The 22,212-nt window shown below is 33.2% G+C and overlaps 1 protein-coding gene across 1 annotated transcript; it reads left to right on the top strand.

Annotated features, from left to right (window-relative positions):
- Nucleotides 1-9,433: 9,433 nt before the first annotated feature.
- LOC141717236 (protein MICRORCHIDIA 4-like) lies at nt 9,434-11,865 on the top strand. The gene has a single exon (XM_074519329.1). The coding sequence runs from the start codon at nt 9,466-9,468 to the stop codon at nt 11,677-11,679; it is 2,214 nt and encodes a 737-aa protein (XP_074375430.1). The 5' UTR covers nt 9,434-9,465; the 3' UTR covers nt 11,680-11,865.
- The last annotated feature ends 10,347 nt before the right edge of the window (nt 11,866-22,212 follow it).

The raw sequence follows: 22,212 nt of genomic DNA, 5'->3' as shown, positions 1-22,212 counted from the left end.
TTCACCGTTTGCTCATATAAGTTTAAATTATGTAAGTAAGGAACAAATAAAATTGTTATGGGAAGAAGAAGGAAGGCGGCTGAAGATGAAATAATGAAAAAAAAGAAAATATATATACACCGGAAGATTTAAAATCTAAATATACAAAATACAACTAATCAATCACAAATTTGAATTTTCAGATTTCTATAAATGTATATGCATATCATATATCAAAAATTAAAAAAGGACAATAATGAAAAAATTGATGTACTTCCATGTTAATTGAGTCTTGTATTGATGTTTGATTTTGTTTAAAAATTTTCATATCACGAATTTTGGGTCGCTAATTGATATATATATATAAGACCGTATTGTTATTTAATTACTATTTTGTTTAAATTGTTGATACCATGAAATTAGGATCCCTGACTGATGTACATATCTTGATCTTTGATTATAATTTTAAATGTTTAAATTGTTGATACCATAAAATTAGGATCATAGATACATAAGATCGTAATTGATCTTTGATTACGATTTTAAATATTTAAATTGCTGATACCACGAAATTAGGATTTCTGATTGATAGATACATAAGACTGCACTAAATGAAAGCGGGTAAACGGGTCATACGTGGTTATTTTGTTGATTATTTTCATTAAACGGGTCGGAGTTGGGTATCTTTTTAATTAGTTATTTACTATACTACCCTTTTCTATATAAAAATTGCATACCTTCACTGGCGTGCATTAAGAATACTAGTAATATAGCCCGTGCTTCGCACACGGGAATTTCTTGTAATATACAAAATTTATTTTTAAAAACAATTAGTGCAATATCGCAAAATTCATCATACCTTTGTATTGTTAAAAAAAATACAAAGATTGGCAGAAGTGTCTGATACTTGAATTAGTATGTTGAAACACATAATTATATTTAATTATTTACGATTATAAAAATGTACATGGAGTAAATTTTAAATTTGTTAAAAATATTTTTAAATTAATTATGTTAGTGAAATTACATCAATAATACAAATTGTGCGTGCATTACTGTATAATAATTGAAAGACATAAAATTGATAAATTGCTAATAAATATAAATAAAATTTATAATGCTTTATGAATTCCCACCACAAATATTCAATGAATCGGTTAAAAGATCCAATATCCAATACCACTACGCATTTAAAATACTACGGTCTTAATATTTTATCGAATATATTGGCAATTTTAAATCCTTAAGATATTCGATGATGACTAATAATTTCACTCGGCAAAAAGTGGTCCATCAAATCCTCTAAATTCAAGACTGAAACAAAAAAATATGATAAGATATTAACAAAAAATGTACAAACAATATAATTGTAATTTAAAAGTAAAAATAAATAAATTAAGTTAATATATTTAATATTTAATATAACATAACTTATAATAAAAACACATATCTCTCATTATTATTACCACCTCCAAATCAGGATTAAGATATATCTTGATGTAGGGAAATTGGTTATTGCTATTACGGCTTTTAAAAATATAAAATTTTAATAATTGTAAATAAGTTATAAAATATTATGTGAAAAATATGAAATAAAAGTAATAATATTAACATTATGTCATTTAACGATGACCTTGTACAAAATCACAACTACGGGAGTTTCTAATGCTTGGTCAAAAACATGATTCATAATCTTTAATTGTTTTTTCACTACATTAATTGATTGATATGAAAAGATGAAATTGTAATGATTTATGTTTGATAGATATGGATACAAAAGGAAGGAAAAGTTGATAAGCGATACCTAGGTAATTTTAGCTTTCCTTTAGTTAGTTTGTAGAAAGAAGCTAAAACAATTATTTCTTTTATTTTATATTGCTGATAAATTATACAAATGATTATTGAGAATCCGAGTAAAAATATTTTAAAAATAAAAGCTTATCCGGAAAATCAGTTTATCAGTTTTAATTTTTTTTTTAATTTAACTTTGGAAACAAACACATATTTTCAAGGAAGCATGTAAATTATAAATTTCGTTATTCTAGATCTTATTTTTTTTAAATTTGAAAAGATATCGATTGATTCATTACAAATTTTCATGAAGTTTTTCGAGTGATTCTACAAAATCATATAAAGATTTAAGTAAGCTAAATATATGAAAAATATATTGTTCATAAATATATTAGTTGTCTTATTTTACCTAAAACTGTTCAATATGTTTAAAAAACCTATATATATATATATTGATCTTGATCAAATATTCATAAAGATATTCATTTAATTAGATTAAAAATCATTGCAACAATTAAGTAAGCTGCATAAATTCGAAAGATACAATGTAAAAAAATCTTACAAAAACCAAGATGCATTGTAAAATGATCTTAGATTATAAGTTCTATTATATAAAATATCATCGTATCGACTCTTGTTGCAAGTCACAGTTTAGCATTGTACAATCTCTCTCATGCAAAAATGATGAAGGTTAGTTTGACTTAGGTTGAAAGTACAAAAACACATATATTCTACATCACCACTTTTGGAGAGTTATAGTATAATGTGTTGTGTATTATTATTTGTAATTTAATATGATTTACATAACAATCTTTTGCTAAGTAATGTCAAATTATTTTATTATTTATAATTTATACATTGCTTGTGATATTTAACCTCTACATTATACTCCAAGTTGATGTTTGGATGAATAAAAAGTTAGCCTAGTTAGCCTAGTTCTGACATATTTTTTGAAAATTACGTAATGATTTCAATATTATCAAATTTTGCAAGGTCGCTTATCAAGCACAGAAGAAGGCCTTAAAGCTAAGAGGAAAAGCTTCTTAGTCGGAATTTGTGAACATAACTTTTTTGGTTCATTGGTATGTAATACAATACTCAATATAGAGTCGTTGGCAATTAATATAAATGTGAAATTGATCGTTTACGTATATATTGATGACAGAGAGTACCAAAATCATTTGCCATGGAATTTTGTGCCAAACTTCCTCGACAAATCTTTCTTATTTGCAGAGGAGGAATTAATTGTGAAGGATTTTATGATAGTGATAATAAAAAATTACTTGGATTTGAAAATTTTATGAAAAGCCATAATGTCCGACAAATATATACGGTATTGTTGAATTATATTGGAGGTGGAAATTTCTTTATTGAGATATATAATTTATCTGGTCTGGAAATAGATTATTCTGGTTGTGATTCACAAAATTGTGTGAATATACCTAATAATATAAAAGAAAAAGAGTTCATTATCGATTTGGATGATTTGGAGGATGAAAAGGCGAGGATGCGGTATTTTTTTAGCGTACTTGGAAGGGAATTAAGTTTTTATGAACATACCATCCGCCCATCTGATATTGGCCCATGGATAAGAAAAATGGTTGGTTGATACATAAATGTTTTCTTATATCTTTTTTGTGTTATAAATGTTTAACTTTTTGATTATTTTACTGATACAGCTACTTCCGAAAAAAATGTCAGAATTATATGGACAATGGAAAGACGGGGACACAATACAATTGTATTTTCTGTATAAATTCTGGGAAGTTAAAATTGAAAAATCCCACAGTGATTGTTATTTTGGTAATGGATGGAAACAAATCGTGAGGTATAGTAGAGTGGAAATATTTGACATTCTTGTATTCGATTCACTTATTTCATTGGACGAACACCTGGTTCATGTTTGTCTGTTCAAAAGTGATGATATTCGACCACATGAAATGTCATTAGGTAATGTTTGGCCTTTTGTGCTTTATTAGTAATAATAATATTCATTATATGAGAATAGATGATTAATGCTACATCTATGATTCTTTTTAAGTATATATCTTTTGAACAGGAACTGAAGATAGGACTGCATCTTTTTTACATGTAATGCACTTGCATACGTGGCATTACAAAGAAATTGTAAGCTGACTTGGTACATATATTAATTTTTTAGTTTACTATTTCAAAAATATGTACTACAATGTCTTCTAAACTATTGTTACCTAATAGATTCCACCAATGCTAGTTCGTCTATTTTATGGTCATATGCTTTCCAACGAGAATACAGTACGTTGCGGAGATACTATTTTTCCAGTATCGTATGAAAAAGACACAGGGTATTGGAAAAGTGGGAAAATATTCAAGCAATATAGTCTACAGAGACGTGATACCTTTTTAATCACGATTGATGGAAATCATAAAGCCATGATGAGAATTTACAGGAGTGATGGGATGGAGGTGGAATATGATTTAATATCTTCGATACCTGATATTACACCTGGGCATTGGTTTATGAAAGATATGCGGAAAAAAGAATATTCAACTACTTTATAAGTTTTTACTCAATTTAATATATCATTATAATAATATATTGAAGCATAATGTATCTTATTACTATATTTTCAAACGTGGATGACATAGATTACACAAAAATAATATCAGAAGAAGGAGAAGAACTAAATAATGATATTATCGTCTACTGATATTAATCATTATCGTGTCTTTTGAAATATCTGTTTTAAACTAATTTTATGATCTTACTATGTTCTCTCCATTGTGAATATAACATCGAATGAATGGTTCCTCAAGCATGGAAAATATCATATTCTTACTATTATGTCAGCTGGCCATACTTTGCAAGTGTTCGTCAACGGACAACCATCAGGTAAATAGACTAATGTTGAGCTAATGACTTTTGCGAAGAACCTTCTTGTAAGATGTCAGATTAACTTTCTTATTTCGACTACCATAGTTTTATTTGAAGTGTATTAAGTGCTCCACAAATTCTGTAAATGAAAGAGATCCTAATATTCTTAAAAAAGAAAAGAAAAAGAGTTTACTCCTGTGTAGAAATCACTTGTTGTTAGTTCTTAACTTATTTTTAGTGTTTCAGTGTTCGTTAACTTATAAAAACGTACCAACCATGAGCACTTGTTTTAATCTGATCTTTAAATTTTTGGATTTTGTAGAATATGGTTGATGCACAAAATTGTACAATCTTTTGTTTTGGTTAAGTTGGTGTTGGAATAAATTAGCTCCTTCTGGTTGTTGTCTCCTTTGCTTTTATTGTAGCAGAATTTTGTTTTTATCAATTTTTAGTAATCTAATAGTACAATATATGTTCTAGTAGAATATTCAACATCTATTATTTGGTGTTGATTGCACATATTTCCGGTAGTGTCTAAGTAGACACTTACTTGATCATCATGGTTATATTAAGATCATCAAATATATAGGTTAAAACTATTACTTGATCATCATATTAGATCATTAATTTATATCAAATTTGATAATTACGTTGATAGATGAGTGAACTCATATGACTAATCTTCCCAAACTGAGACATCCAAAGTTAAAGTACATATGGTTATAACTTATAAGAGCCTGTCCAATGGGAGAAATCCTTAGTTAAAAAATTTTAGGCGGCAACCATTAAATATAATATGTATAAACTTTGACACTCCGACCATACAAAACCCCTGAAACAAAAGAGTCATTACACTAATAGTCATTAAATTTGTCGAATCTCTTGATTTTGTTTTAAAGCAAAAATGCAAAATATGGAAACATTACACTTAAAAGTGTCTGAGCAATAATAATAAAAATAGATTGGTACGACTAAAATGACAAAAAACTGGAAATGTCATGATCACCCATGCATTCAGAACAAAGATCCAGGCGAAAATGGACATTTACCTCTCCTAAAGAAGAAACAAATGGGTGTAATTAGAATTCAGGTTTATCACTGAACTATATATCAGAAAAGTGTCAAGGTTATCACTTTTATATGTGGTAAAATAATAAAAAACTGCTTACCAATTTTATTTTCTTGTTGGTAGACCTAGCGGATCCTGGAGTATGTCCATGGTCCGTAATTTCTACCACATCATACAGTAAAAAATATAGTCACTAAATCATCAATTGTGAATGATATGAGATACAAAAAATAAATAGTTTAAGGATCATATAATGAAATTTGAGCATTACAATAAGACTTATATTTACTGAGTTTGAAATTTCAGAGGCCACCGTATTTGCAGACATGGAAGATGTGGAGCCATTAGTATCATAAGCATCAATTGCATAGTAAATTAAACTATTGAGGATGATGTTATCATCATTGAGCTGAATTCGGAGTGTCTCTTTCCCTGCAATAGCCTTAATATGCGGAGGATATGTCCTGAATCCTAAAAAATAATTGATTCTGACAAATAAATTTATTACAAATAGAAATTAAAAGTTGAATTTAAAACAAAGATACCATAATAACAAATTGGCATACCTCGAAACCCTCGGCAATAAGTTTTGTTACTATTCTACCCACCAGTCGTTTTACAGCACAGTCATAGAGGACGAAATTAAACGCTTCTGTAGAGTCTTCTGCAAGTAGAAAAATCTTGAACCTAAACATTAAAAAAAAATGATTAAGAACTTATATGATTTTTTGAAGTTTCATATAACTGTAAATTGGTTTAGTTTACAATTATACAACCTTTTTTGATAAACATGATTGTTTTAATTGCATGTGGAGCATTTATATTTTCTTTCCAGTTTTGTGACTTCTCCAGAGCAATCCATCTTGCTGCAGCTACGGTACCATCAGCCGACACTCTCCTCCACATTATTAACTTTCACTTTGTATAGGAAAATCATCTAAAAAATGATTAACATATGATGAAAAAAATTGTCTGGAGGCAGTAGAAAAAAAAATAAACTCAAATTTCTATACATATGTAGTTAGTAAAATTGTGTAAAGAAAATAATTAATTAATACCTTCAAAAAATCAGTTGCAGTTTTCTCACTAAGTTCTTTTAGCGTGATAGTATGAATAGTATGATAAATTGACCCTTCAAATTGAGTTGATGATGTAGCTTTTCTCGAGGGAACGCAACCTTCTTCACGGAGTCTAATTCGAAAAATGAAGTACATGTAATAATTTTGGTATTGAGAATAAATACATAAAAAAGTGCCATAATTACTCAAATGTGAACCTCTGTCTCATCTCAAAAACGGCATCATGGTCCAGGTTTAGATAAATTTTGGAAGCAGGTATAGTGTTAATCTGAACAGAGGCTGCAACCAAGAAAATTTGAAAATTAAGCTTCATTGTTGCAATATTTTTGATAGTTTTATTAATAAAGAGGTTAGTTCATTAAAAATTAACTAACTATGAAAAAATTTAAGTTTGGTAGTGGTCAATATGACGTGCATCAATTGCAATTGCAAGATTACCCTACACGGTAACTTTGGAGGAATGCCTAGAATAAAATAATAGATGAAGTAATAGTAAACATATAATATGGAAAGTAATATTAAATAAATGTACACAAACAATAATCAGAATGAACCAAGAAAATTAATACCTTAATCAGAATGAACCAAGAAAATTAATACCTTCCATCAGTAATATGAAAATGGACAATGTCCCTTTGACCAAACTTAGTATCAATCTTGGAAAGCTCCTCAAAACTCTTTAATACTCCCATAACATCTACAATCAATCTTGACATTAGACACTTTGCGGGAAAAAAAATTACTTGAAAATTTAAAAAAAGGATTGTGTCCTCAAAACCTGTTGCAAATTCTGGAAATTCTGTACCACCGTTTGCTTGTGCAACAACAAATAATTCACTCAGATCCACAAATTCAAATTTGTGGGTAGATATCATAACATCATCATCATCAACAGGATCTACAGTTGTCGTATGTGAGAAATTAATTATTAACCTAGAGGAAACAGGTTTTAGTGTTCCAAGAGCTTTTTTGGTGTCAAAATTAGAAAACACGTATACGCCACCCTCCACTATCTTATCAGAATGCATTTTTCCAGTAATCTGGATATATGTAAGCATGTACATGACAATCCTACATAAACAAACAATGGTGAAGAAGTGGTTAAATATAGCAAACATTTTATAAACAAATTGATATTTAAATATAATTTATGTAACTATTATAAGTAAAAAAATATAGATTTTATACTATCATCCAGCAGAATGAGGTTATATCTCTTGATGACATTGATTGTAGTAGAAGAGTTTGGAACCGAAGGCCACATTCGAGTTACTCTTGCTTTAATTTTCCAGGTGGTTCTAGAGAGGTCGAGAGAAGATAGTTGATCGAACATTGTTGCTAAAAATCTGGAAAATATTAGATTCAGCGAATTAGTTCGAATCAATTCATCTTTTAACTACATGATAGATACATGAAAAACTATGAAAAAATAGAAAATCAGAAATAGTTGAGTATTATTACATTTGTGTAGTGGTTGTTAACTGTTAGTAGGAAGATGTGATTTTGTGTGAAAGGATGAACATGATTTATATATGTGATTGAGACATAATTAGTGGGAGGAATTGATGTATGTATAGAAAAATCAGCACTTAATAATTGTTTTCATGATTCAAATAATAAATTAGTGATTTTCTAATCATAAAAGAATCAATTGTAGCATGAATTATGGACATGTATGATATTATTTGGATTATTGATTTTGTAAATCATAAAAAGAATCAATTAGAACTATATATATATTTTTGCAGGGTGTAATTTGCTAATAAATAATTTATATGACTATTTACTCTTATTAAGGAGAGGAAAATAGAGAAGGGCATTTTAAGTAAATTGTAAAAGCTAGCGCTAGTAAGTATTAAGAATATATTGAAAATTCAGTATGATACATACTATAGATTGTATGTATGATGTGGTGTGCAACAAATTGTGCGATGAAGAATTATGTTTACAAAGAAGAATCGGCAGAATCATGTAGCTCTACAATCAAGGAAATTGAAATACATTCGATGATAATTGTGATGATAATTGTGATCAGACATTCCTTTTATTCTTTGCAGAATAACTGTGATTGCTGTCATATTGGTAGTTACCATGTTGAATTAATTCAAATATGTTGGATAGTGAATATGGAGTATCCGGAACCCATCGATAGTGAATATGGATATTCCGCTAAATATAGTATTGTTTGTATTGATAAATTGAAATCGGATAAATCCATAGGTTGTAACTGGGTTGGATTATTAAAATGGATCATGTATTTGAATTTTGTATGACCAAAAAGGATAAACAAATGATTAAGGAGAGGAAAATAGAGAATAACATTTTAAGTAAATTGTAAAAGTTAGTGTTAGTAAACATTAAGAATATATTGATATTGATATTGATATTGATATTGATATTGATATAACAAAAAAACTAAAAAAACTAGTCATTTTAAATTAGAAAAAAAAGTATCGTGGTAAAAAAAAGAAAAAAAAGTAACGTTGTAAATACTTGATTGCTTAGAAGTGTAATTTTGGTATAGAATCTTTACCCGAATAGAATTGTGACGTGTGTTAATCAGTTTCCCATAAGACCTCTATCGCTCTATAAAACAAAATGTATTGCTCTTTAATTATACTTTGTAGTTTCGCTGCCTACATAAACATCATATACTGTAACACAATTCATTAACCCAAAGCCTATTTGATCATATGGAAGCAAAACAAGAAGCCACAGATATGATCGACATCAGTGATAATTCTGATTCAAATCTTAGTGATACTGACGATAATATTAATCCTCAAATTATCTTACCACTAGGGTTTCTTGATCCTCTGTCCCCTCAAGAACGTGCATTAATGAATAAATCCATTCAGCCGATTTCTAGCCTTACAAACACCGTTTCCAACGTTGAGAATAGTGTCGATGAGCCTGTCATTGTTCCGGTTAATAAGTTCAAGCAGTTCTGGAACTCGGGACAGTACGAGGCTTCTGAAAGCAGTGATGTTACTGTTGAGAAGGAGACGTGTGTCATGGATCGTGCTCGACTTCATCCGAGGTTTCTACATTCCAATGCCACGAGTCATAAGTGGGCGTTAGGGGCGTTCGCGGAGCTTTTGGATAATGCTTTGGATGAGGTATGTAATGGTGCAACTTATGTTCATATTGATGTTATTCAAAGTAAGAAAGATAATAGTAAGATGTTGTTGGTAGAGGATAATGGTGGTGGAATGAGTCCTGATATGTTACGACAATGTATGTCGTACGGGTATTCTTTGAAAAGTAATCAGGAAAATACTATTGGTCAGTATGGTAATGGTTTCAAGACTAGTACTATGAGGCTTGGAGCAGATGTTATTGTGTTTTCTCGTTGTCGTGGGAAGGATGGAGGAAGTGGAACTCAGAGTGTAGGCATGTTGTCTACGACGTTTTTGAAGAGGACTAATAAGAATGAGATTGTGGTTCCTATTATTGATTATAAGAAAGGGGGGAATAGTTGGAATATGATTGTTCGTACATCGCCTGGTGATTGGAGGCAAAATTTGGATACTTTGTTGATGTGGTCACCGTATGCTAGTGAAGAAGAGTTGTTTATGGAGTTTGATTTAATAAAAGATCAAGGTACGCGTGTTGTTATTTATAATCTTTGGGAGGATGATTTAGGGGAACTTGAGCTGGATTTTGATACTGATAGACATGATATTCAGATAAAAGGGGCTAATAGAGATGAGAAGAAGATAGAGATGGCAAGGAATTATCCGAATTCTAGGCACTTCTTGACGTATTCACATTCTTTGAGGAGTTATGCAGCTGTTCTGTATTTGAGAATTCCACCTTGTTTTCGGATAGTTCTTCGTGGGAGAGATGTTGATCATCATAATATAGTCAATGATATGATGTACAAACAGGAGCAGATATACAGACCGGCTCGAGTTGGTGATTTGGTAAAGGTTCAATCTCAAGCGTTTGCTAATGTCATAATTGGATTTGTAAAAGATGCAAAATATCATATTGATGTTCAAGGCTTCTGTGTGTATCACAAGAACCGGCTTATTAAGCCATTTTGGAGGGTCTGGAATGCTGCTGGAAGTGGTGGTCGTGGCATTATAGGTATTTTAGAAGCTGATTTCGTTAATCCTGCCCATGATAAGCAGGGATTTGAGCAGACAAATGTGCTATTTAGACTTGAAAAACGACTTAGTGAGATTCAGAAGAAATACTGGGGAGAAAACTGTCATCAGATTGGCTATGCTAAAGGGAAATTATATGCTAAACAAAGTGTTCAGCCTTTGATTAAACCAGCTTCAAACAGTGGCAAAGTTGAGAATTATGTACAACCAACAGCGAGGCAAGAACCAACAGCGAGGCAAGTGAAGAGGGTCTACAATGAGATAGCTGCAACAGATGATAGTCAAGAAACACCCGAGCCCCTACCAAAGAAAAGGGAAAATAAGCAACCACCGGTGTCTCAAGCAGCCAGCAGCAAAATTTACCATACACGAGATCACTCCAATACAGCGGAAGTGTCACAAGCAGTCAGCAGCAAAATTAACCATACGCAAGAGCACTCCAATGCAGCGGAAGAAATAGAAAATCTGAAGAAAGAAAATCTTGAGCTAAAGGAGAAACTAAAGAAAATTGAAGGGGAGAGAGTATCTAATCTTATGTCTGAGTTGCAGTACGAAAAGGACAGGAACATTGTAATCCAAACAAAATTAGAGGAGGCACAACAAAAGATACAAGAGTTTGACAAAGAACAAGAGACTTTGATTGATATATTCTCAGAGGAAAGATCTCGTCGAGATCAAGAGGAGGACAACTTGAGGATGCGGTTAAAGGATGCTTCTCAGACAATAGAAGATTTGATGAAGAAATTGGAGCAGCAGGAGAACAAACACACTGTTAGTTGCAAAATTGAACGATAAAGTTATCGACTAGGAAATAAGCTCTGGTATTTGAATTTGATTTTTATCATTTTTGGCTCTTGAGTTGTAGTCTTTAAACTAGTTGAAAAGAGTGATGCTGTCTCCGTAAACTAGAAGAGAGGGCACTATGAGTTTTAAGCTATAATAAATGTCCTGCAGTTCACTTCCATATTCTTTGACGGTTTTTCCGAGAGCACGTAATAAATACTAAATTTTGATGAATTTGTTACATTTCGATTGATTTTCTGCTCATTCACAACAGCTTCACAAATAAAAAAAATATCAAACCTATAAAGGTTGGTGTTTATTATGTGTATTTGGACACATTAAAAACCCGTTTATTTAAAATATGCATTTCATGCCCATATGTAACCTTAAAAGTTTAGTTGCCAATTTTTTGTTAATTTTCTACTTATAAATAATGATGGACTCTCTGCATGCACAAAAATTCATCAATTAAAATGAAACAAACTCATTAAAATTAGTGTTAAAAAGATCTTAAAAATAATACTATATAAGAATAGCCCGGATCACTTGACGGTGCAAGTAACAGAGGATCATACGTAAAGAGTGGACCGGAAATAGCAACGTCCTCAGTCGCAACGGCAGCAGATGCTTCGCTACGAATCCTACCATGCTTTCTAATGTAACAAGCATGCATGAGGTCTGAACATACCGGTGGCCAAGTCCTAACGCGATCCTCCTAGCAGCAATAGCATTGGCATTATCCACCTTGAGGTCATTGACTAATGAAAATGTTTATGCATCAAAATAACTGAAGTTTTAATTAGTATCGTTCACAAAGAATCCATTTGGTGATTTAAGCTTGAAGTTTACACTTCTCCACCATTCCTGCATCAACCACGATGACCAAGCTAAGATCAAACCTCTTTCCGAGAAGTAAGATCAAGTAGTACATGACATTAAAACATGAAATAAAGCACACAAGATAGTGATGCATGTGTATCACCGCAGATGAAGAAAACATGGGATGCGAGCATATGGATAGCACGAAGATGCAAGTGAAGAAGGCACGGGGCACGACAAGTATTCAAATATGAAAACTCAAGTAAAGGTGGAACAACAAGGAATACAAGAACAAAAATCAATGGCTTTGATTCCCAAGAGGTTCACCCCTTAGGGCGTGCCCCGAAAGTGTGCATTTCCTAGGGCGCGCCTAGCACCTACCGCATGAGGATGGAAGATCCTTTGAGGAAGCTACAACATCCATTTTCTTAATGAAAACTCTTTTTTTACACTTTAAACGCACATTGGAGTGAAGAACTCCTACTTCCTAAGGTTATCCTCCGTAAAACGCGTTTCAAGACTAAAGTCTTCAAGGGAAGGGGAAGTATAGCACTTTCTCTGTGGCCACACTACTTAACTTTTTCACCCTCTTATTATCTATTTTGAAGAAAAGGAAATAATGTCACAAAAAGATGAAAATATTGATAAAAGACCAAATGAAAGATAAGTTAGAGAGACGTACGAACATCCAAGTTAAATTGACAACTTGTGTTGAAGATGAAGCAATGAAGATGAGAAAGGAGATAATGACCAAAGCAGGGTGGTGAAAATCCTCAACTTACGGTTGAATTCCGCAAATAGGTGGAAGGGAGTAGGCAACTCTTCGTCCAGTTGTGGTAAAGAAAAATGAAAAGTGGTTAGGACGTGCCACAACACCAACAAAAATACAAATATATTTTTAAGAAGATAAGGCATGCCCCAACAAAGAAACAAGGTCACAACCCGAGCTTCGAATAAGCTTCGGGTGTGCCCTGCACTATGCGGAGATCGTCCCCTGAGAGCTTCATGGCGTGCCTCGAACGCGCCCCCATGTATGAAGTGGGTGTCGATGTCCTAAATTTCAACTTCAAGCTATGAATAAACATAATTGGAGGTCAGTGTGAAGATTTTACAAGATCTACAAGTTATGTATGTTTAACATGCAAGTCAATAAGAAAGTGTATGAAGACGAAGAGGAGTTTTATGCCTGGAAGCAAATTCTGAAATTCATTAAAGTTTCAACCCCGGAACTAACCCTCAGGGGTAGGGCGCGCCCCACAAGGTCTCAACGACGCGGAGAGGAAGAAAAATATTGATGAAAAATATTTGCGGAAGATATTTCGAAGAATATTTACGGAAGATATTTGTGGAAATAAAAACTGAAGTACTTGTTATCGAAGTTCAGAAGAAGAAAAATTTAGGATGAAGATTATCAACTAAAGTATTTTTCGACGGAAGAAAGAATTAACACTTATGGAAGGAATTTTATTAGCAAAAGATGAAATGAAGACATTGCTGATGATAAAGGTAGAATTATTCAGTGGAGACCGAAGGAATTAGAAAAAGAATTTCCACTTTATTTTTTAAAAAACTAGAAAATTGAGGGGTAGTCGTTATACCATAAAATCTTCATGGGTATTTTATCGGATCTTTAAGGAAATGGGTTGGATCACCGCCGAGAAAGAAGATGAACGAGCTCCGGAGACGCGGACGCCCCCATAGGGCTCACTCTATATGGGAGTCGCTTACGATGACTATTTAAGGAAATGGATCGGATCACCGTCGAGGAAGAAGACGGACGAGTTGCAGAGAACGCGTCTCCGGAGACTAGGGCGCCCCCTATACGGCTCACCCCTATATAGGAGTCGCTTACGATGACTGTTGATGACGAGAAGTTATAAAGACGATTGATGAGGTTTTATATGGAGGTTTACGATGACCATCACAATGGGAGTTTACGACGACCATAGTGGAGGAAGTACACGATGACCACTATGACGACGATACCACGACGGTCGCTAAAATACAAGACGACGACGAAGAACAAGTATTGATGATGAGTCTATAAAGGATGATCTTAACACAATGGAGAAAGAGTGAAATGATCACGAAATGAAAAATAACTCGGGTTACGGCGAAATGTCCCCGGACCCTCATAGGGGGCGCCCCGTGCTATAGACATGCGGCAATACAAGTGAGATGACAAGAAATAATTAGAGAGGAGGTTGCTGCCATAACTAAAATGGGAAGAAAATAAAGCATAAGAATCATACAAGAGAAGAGGAGGAGGCTCGGGGGAGCTCTCCATGGTTGGGGTACACCCTAGGCATGGGGGAGGACTCCGGAGGACTCCAACCTTTCACAGGGCGTGCCCCGTGAAGAAAAAGAGCCCTCCGGGAGCCCGTTGTCTCGGAAAACATGTTGTAGGCATCGTTTTGTAGTCTTTCGGATTATCCTCGTAGGGGAACGGTCGTAAACATCTAGTGTGTGCTTTGGGAGCCATGTCTCCGTATTCGGCGGGTTGTTCTCGACGGGAGACTTTGGGGTAATCTCACACTTTGCACTTCTACACTTGGGATCACTTATCATGTAGTCTGGTAGGTTCTCCTCATCGGGCGGCAATGATGAGTTTTGGCATTGCGGTAAGTCATAGTTATACCCGCGGTTACGATCGGCGAAAGTAGCGGAGGTATATAGGCACATTGTGCGGGATTGGAAGCGAGAGCTCTATACGCCAACACCAAACACCATTGCGATCTCAGCACCCGATTCATCAGAATCACCACACTCCAACGACTTTCACGGTGAAAGACCACCGCTGCAGATCTTGATTCCGACCGCGAACCTCAAATCTTTGTTAACCAAATTCCTCTGTTAACACATTTGTTTAAAGACTTTGCTCACGAGACTTTCTGGTCTTGTAAGGAAACACCACCCTTGTTTGCTAAGTAAAGCCAAGTTAAAATCACGGAACATGTCTGATCTTTGATTTATTGGTAAACCTGCTTTCAAATGGTAATATCCGATAATAGACATATATTCAGAGGTGGGGATACAAAGCCATATTTTAGACTATATATAGACTATCTATTTGGGCATGATGAAAGATGGCCTGAGTTTAAGTACAGGAATTTATAACACTTCAAAATGTAAAACAAAAAATTAAAATATTAATTCAAATTTTTTGTATATTATTCTTTATATATAAACGAGTTTTATTATTAATATTTACAAAATTTATGGGAAATATTCTAAATTATAGATTATAGTAAAAATAGAGTCAAATAAAGAATTTGTTTCAGTTAATTAGTTTTGGTAGTTTATGTATATTAATATTTAATTTTCAGGAAATTACTTGACATCCATGTAATTGTTATTTAAATAATCGCATGTAATTTTTAATTATGAAATCAATCGTAACAAAAATCTTTTTGTTGAGAAATTCCAAGAATTGTGATTTTTCTTTAACCAATCCCCCTAGACGTTATTTTTTTATGGCTAACCAAAAATAATTATCATGTTTATCATTTTTAATTATTATATATTATCCTACAACAAAATATGTTGTGCAAGACATGCATGTACTATAACAAGACTAAGTCAAATTGACAACCCTAAGTAAGTTGTATTATAATCTAACTTTACATTTTGTATTGTAACACTTAAGTCTGTAAAAATGTAAATAGATTAGACTGGAGTATTTTTTCTGTAAACAGTTTCAAGCCTAAGAATAAACTCTAGAAGAAGATCATGAAGATCATGCCTCAGAGAAAGTGTGAAGAAGCTTGGAGTTGAATAAATCTGTTCTGTGAAAAATATTCTAAGTCAAGAAGTTTACAAGTCACGGATTATGTGTTATAGGGAAGTCATTCGAGAAGTCCAGAATGACTTATCGAGAAGTCAAGAAAAGCTACTAAAGAACTCAGAGATATCGACAAGCTAAATTGAAGACATGAAGATTAGAGATATCGAAAAGTCATTTCTTCACTAGAGAACTCTGAGATATCGACAAATCAAAATATCATTAGAGATCTTTGAGATATCGATAAGCCAAAATATCACTAGAGATCTCTGAGATATCAATAAGTCTATTTGTCACTAGAGAACTCAGAGACATCGATAAGCCAAAGTGAAAACATGAAGATGAGAGATCTTGACAAGCCAAATTCTCTTATAGAGAACTCAGAGACTTCGATAAATCAAACAACTATAAAGTTATTAGAGATCTCGATAAGTCAATATACTTATCAAGATGTCGAGTTCTCTATATGACTAACTGGAGATCTCGATGTAAAAGTTCAAGTACAGAATGCAGATCAGTTTAATATCCAAGATTATCAATCAACAAACAAATCAATCACTGATCTAAAAAGTCTACAAAAAAAGCTTGAAGAGTACAAGGTCAAAGGCCAAGATTAACTGGAAAAGTGAAGTCACAGGCATGCTAGATTAGCAAAGATACACTAAGCCAGAAATAGAAAGATTTGGTTATCCAAAAGAAGGGTTTAGTACATGATGGTGCATGCTGTGTAAATACCAGTGTTTACTGTCTTATAAAGTAAACACTGGATGCTTTTTTTGAGTTGTAACAAATAGATCTGAAATTTCTTATAACTCTCAAGAGAGAGGCTGAGTTCTTAACATACTAGGAACCCAGAAATTTGTAGCAAACACTAGCTTAATTTTAATATAAAATTGAGTGAGTTTTGAAAGATAATTATGTTCATATGCATGCTTTAATTATTCTGTTGAAACACATTATCTCAACAATATAGATTATTTTTTCACCATTATTAAAAGTCCAAAAAGATATTAAAATTGTTAAAAACACATTCACCCCCCCCCCATCCGCCTTCTGTGTTGTATTCATTACCCAACAAGCGGTATCAGAGAAAAATCTAAAAGTAAACAGATTAAAGATCTTGGAAGAATGAATACATAGAAACTGAGCAGTATTAAAATCCCTACCTTTGACATATCTAACTATAGACTATAAAAAAAAGAAAATGTTGTTGTTTATCAGGATGGTCAATCCACTATACATTCAAATCCTTAAGAATGGGCCTTTCACTCCTATGGTAAGAGTTGAGGAATCTACAGATGGAGACATGGTCATTCCAGCTCATTATGCTCCTAAAATCCTTCAGAATACACTGAGCCTGAGAAAAAAAAAGTCTCCCTAGATAGTGGCTTACAGCTGATCTTGATAGAGTCACCGGATAATGTAATGTACAATAACATTATCAACTATGACACAACCAAATATATCTGGGAGAAAATAGAGATATTATATGAAGGAACAGAGGAAGTTAGGTCAAACCAAAGAAGGATTCTAGTTTCTCAGTATGAAGGGTTTATGGCTAAACTAAAATAAGGAATCACTAAAGTTTTTGAAAGGTTCAATAAATTGATAAATGACTTGCAGCTACATGATAAATATTATGAGGCTGAGGAGGTTAACCTAAAGTTTCTGCTAGCTCTTCCTGACCATATTGAACAGAAAATATCAGCCATTAGAGAAGGAAGAGATTTGAGCAGAATAACTTTGGAAGTTCTATATGAAATCTTGAAAACTTATGAACTTGAAATGATGCAAAGAAAGTCATTGAAAGCACATCATGGTCATATCGTTGATGGTTCAAGTGCTTTACTTATAAATGACAGAGAAGAAAGTGAAGATGAGAAAGATGATCAAGTTTCAGTTATTCAAGCTACGGAACAGAAGAACAAAGGACCTTAGAAGCAAGTTGTGTTAGAACTGGAGGAAGATGAATATTACACCTTGGATGAACTAGATGAAATGGATTAGTCCATGGCTTACTTGGCTAGAAAATTTTCAAATATTAGAGTCAAGAAACCAAGGTTTTTCAAAGGTAAGGGACAATCTTCCAACAGTAACAATTGGAAACCAAAAACTCAGTTCAATTCAGTTAGCAAAGGTGGCTACAAAACAGGATATATGGACTGATCAAAGATGAGGTGCTTCAACTGTGATGAGTTGTGGGTCACTTTGCTATTGAATGTTAAAAGCCTAAAAAGGTGAATAAAGACAAGGCATATCTTGAACTGGAAGTAAAGTATGAAGCTCTCTTGAAGAAGCAGTCTGGAAAAACTTATATTGCAGAAGAAAAGAGTTGGGATGATATTAATGTTGATGATGAAGATGAAGAAGTTGGAAATTATGCACTCATGGCTTTTGAGCAAGGAGAAGCATTTACTTCAAAATCAAAGGTACCAACTCTAACCACTATTGATTTAAATGCTAGTCAATATAAGGAGACTCTGGAAAAGATGAGTGTGGAGATGTTTCACATACACACTAGCTTGGTAGAAGCTACTGAGGAAGTCAGTAGGCTAACAAAAGTAAATGAGAAGCTTGAGAGTGAGAAGCAAAAGATGGATCTACTTCTTGTAGAGCTTGAGTCAATCAAGAAAGAAAATGAATATTTGGAAAACAAGCTAAAGTGTGCCAATGAGATTGAAGCTGTGTTAAGAGAGAAGATTGAAAAGAATGAAGTTAAGTTGAAATCATTCAGGAATGCATCTGAGTTGGTTGAACAGTATCATGAGAAGAACAAACCATGTGCTAACATAGTTATAGGTCTTGACTATAATGCCTTGAATAGCAAGAAGAAAGATACTGGTGGTAAAAAAAAGCAACAGAAAATGAAGATGTTCCAGTTATGCTGAAAAATGTTGAAAAAGGTTGATTCACCTATGTTCAAAGCATGTGAGGCAGATATCAGTGAAGAAGAGTTTATCATTAAGCAAGAAATTGCTGATGAAGACAATGAGAAGAAAAATGCATAAATAACTCCAACTTCTAAAGCTAAAAAGAAGCCCATGATCAATCAAGATTCCAAGACACCTATCAAGGAAATAAAAATTGAAGATGCAAGAAAGAAAAAGAAAAATAGAAATGGCACGATTGGGATAAACAAAAGCAATAATTTTTCTAATTTTGCAGATGCTCCAAGAAAACAATGTCAAAGATGTGACTCTGTGAATTATCTAACTCACCTTTGTAAAAAGACTGTTAGCAAACCAGTAGAAGGAGCATGCAAGTACAATAAAGCAAATGTTAATGATCCCTACTCTTTCTGTGACAATTTTGATTGCATTCCTTGCAACCTGAAAGTGATGAAAAGTTTCCACAAACTGAGAGTAGACCTCAAAGAAGTACAAATCGGGTCTATATTAAAAAGGGAAATGCAAAACAGTTAATGAACTCTATTTTATCTGAAACAACTCATTCTGATTCTGCTCACTCTGTTAACCAAAAGAAAGTACCCAACACTGCTTCGGTTGCTAAACACACTGAAACTCATTGTGTGTAGAGCAAAAAGAAGAAAGCCATATGGATTATAGATAGTGAATGGTCAAGACATATGACAGGTGATATGGCCCTGCTATCACAGTTTGAGTAGAAGGCCGTCCCATTAGCAACTTTTGGAGACAACAATAAAGGTTTTACAATGGGATATGGCAAATTGATTTCTGGAAATGTTGTAATTGATAATGTAGCACTGGTAGCTGGCCTTGAATTGAATCTTATCAGTGTCAGCCAATTTGCAGAAAAAGGTTTTAAAGTTTTATTCAACAAAGAAGAATGCACTTTTATCAACAAGAAAACTGGTGAAGTTGCTCTGAAAGGAGCAATAAAAGGAAGCTTATTTGTTGTAGACTTGGACTCAGCAAATGAGGATGGAATTTGTTGCTTCTACACCAAGAAATCTGTAGAGCAAAGCAAATTATGGCATAAGAAGCTGTCTCATTTGAATTTCAAAGCAATCAATATTCTAGTTAAAAAGGAGTTGGTGAGAGACATGCCAAATCTGGAATTTGCTCAAGATGAAGTCTGTGATGCCTGTCAAAAAGGAAAAATGAAAAGATCAAGTAACAAGAGTAAAACTGTGAATTCTATAAGTGCATATTTGCAACTTATTCACATGGACTTATTTGGACCAGTAAATGTCCAGTCAATTTCAAGAAAAAGATATGCACTTGTGATGGTGGATGACTACTCAAGGTACACATGGGTAAAATTTATGTACTCTAAAAATGAGACTCCATATATCATAATAGAGCACATCAAGAAGATTGAAAGCAGGCCAAAGATCAAAATTGTGTAAAAAGATTGAGGAGTGGCAATGGAACAAAATTCAGGAATGCAACCTTAACTGAATTCTGCAAAGACAAAGACATTGTGGCGCCCTCCAAACCCGGGTCAGAAGTTTGGGGTCCACACACACACCTTATTTATAACCTGCTTATAACAATATTAAAGATAATAATAATATGCATTGACCCTACTTACCGACTACCACGGATCGCAACAGGTTAAAGTATGTACACAAGCCACACACACACTTTATATTACAAATGTCCAAATCCCAACTATTCAAACTCGGAACTGAATATTAAACATTAATACAAACTTTTACAAACTTAAACTATCTCAAAAGCTGTCATCTAGCTTAACTCGATCAACCTGGACCCCTATCTCTCGCACAAATGAGCTAACTAGCTCAGCAAGTCACAATGACAAGATTGAGAATAATGATCATCAAGTGAAAAAGGTTAAGGTATCAAGTGAACAATGATTAATGATTTAGAATTGGATATTATATTTTTATTTTAAAAACCAAGGTTAGGCTGCTGATCAGTCACGCACTAACCACGAGCAAGGCACACAGCTCTGCTCTAATTACTGGATCTAAGGCACACATTGGCCTAACCTGACCACCAATCTGGTCTGACCACGAATCTGGTCCATAATCTTATAAAATAATCCAATTCTATCATAATAACAGAATAAACACTGTAAAGCAATAAACAAAATTATAAACAACATTGGATGTTCAATAATGAAATGGTTTCAATCTTCACAAAGGATCAATATAGAAATTTCAAAGAATGGTTGTTAGGTAGTGAAAGAATTGGATAACAAAGGAATCAAAGTTTCAAGGTTACAAGGATTTGGTCTTCCAAAGTATAAGGTACAATGGTTTGAGTATGTAAGCAATTTGATTCGGTGTTTGGCATTTAGTTTGTATGTATTTGTGGAGTAGTATCGTATATATGTGGTTCGTATTCGGGTATACAATAATCAATGATTCAGATAGAATAAGGTTTACGGCTCAAAGATCAACAACTGGAATCAAGGTTTAGGGCTCAGTGCTTCAAAGCACTTGCAATTTAAAGCAGGACTATCAATCAACTATAATATATCTTGAGAAAGTTCAGAACACTTGCCTGATATTAGCTTGCTATACTTCTCTAACTTCCAATTACAATCTCCTACTCCTTGATTATCTGTTTTCCTTTCCTACGCCTTGCCTCTTCTGCTCACATATCATAAACATCTATCAATACTCAACTCATACGATTCTATTTGATATACATTTCTATCTACCATTCATTTTACCCAAATCTGATTAGCGGATTGAAAGTTATGCTATAAACAAGTAAACACCGAACATATAGACCGTCAGTCAAGCAAAAAGTCATATATAACACATAACACGTCAAACAATCAATGATATATCATTTATAAAGGAGTCTTGGGTTATAAACAAGCTTTCGGGTATTTAATATGATTTTTAAAACATTTTTCGGAATTAAAACGGGTCATTGGATCAATTTTAAAGCAATAAACAGGGTTCGGTTGGCCACATCTGGCTTCAAAATAATTTTCTAATAATTATCGAGTCTTGAAAACAATTTAAAATAATATTTTAAAGCTCG

This window comes from Apium graveolens, chromosome 4, assembly GCF_009905375.1.
Source record: "Apium graveolens cultivar Ventura chromosome 4, ASM990537v1, whole genome shotgun sequence".
Taxonomy (NCBI): domain Eukaryota; kingdom Viridiplantae; phylum Streptophyta; class Magnoliopsida; order Apiales; family Apiaceae; genus Apium; species Apium graveolens.
This window is presented reverse-complemented; position numbering and strand designations above follow the sequence as displayed.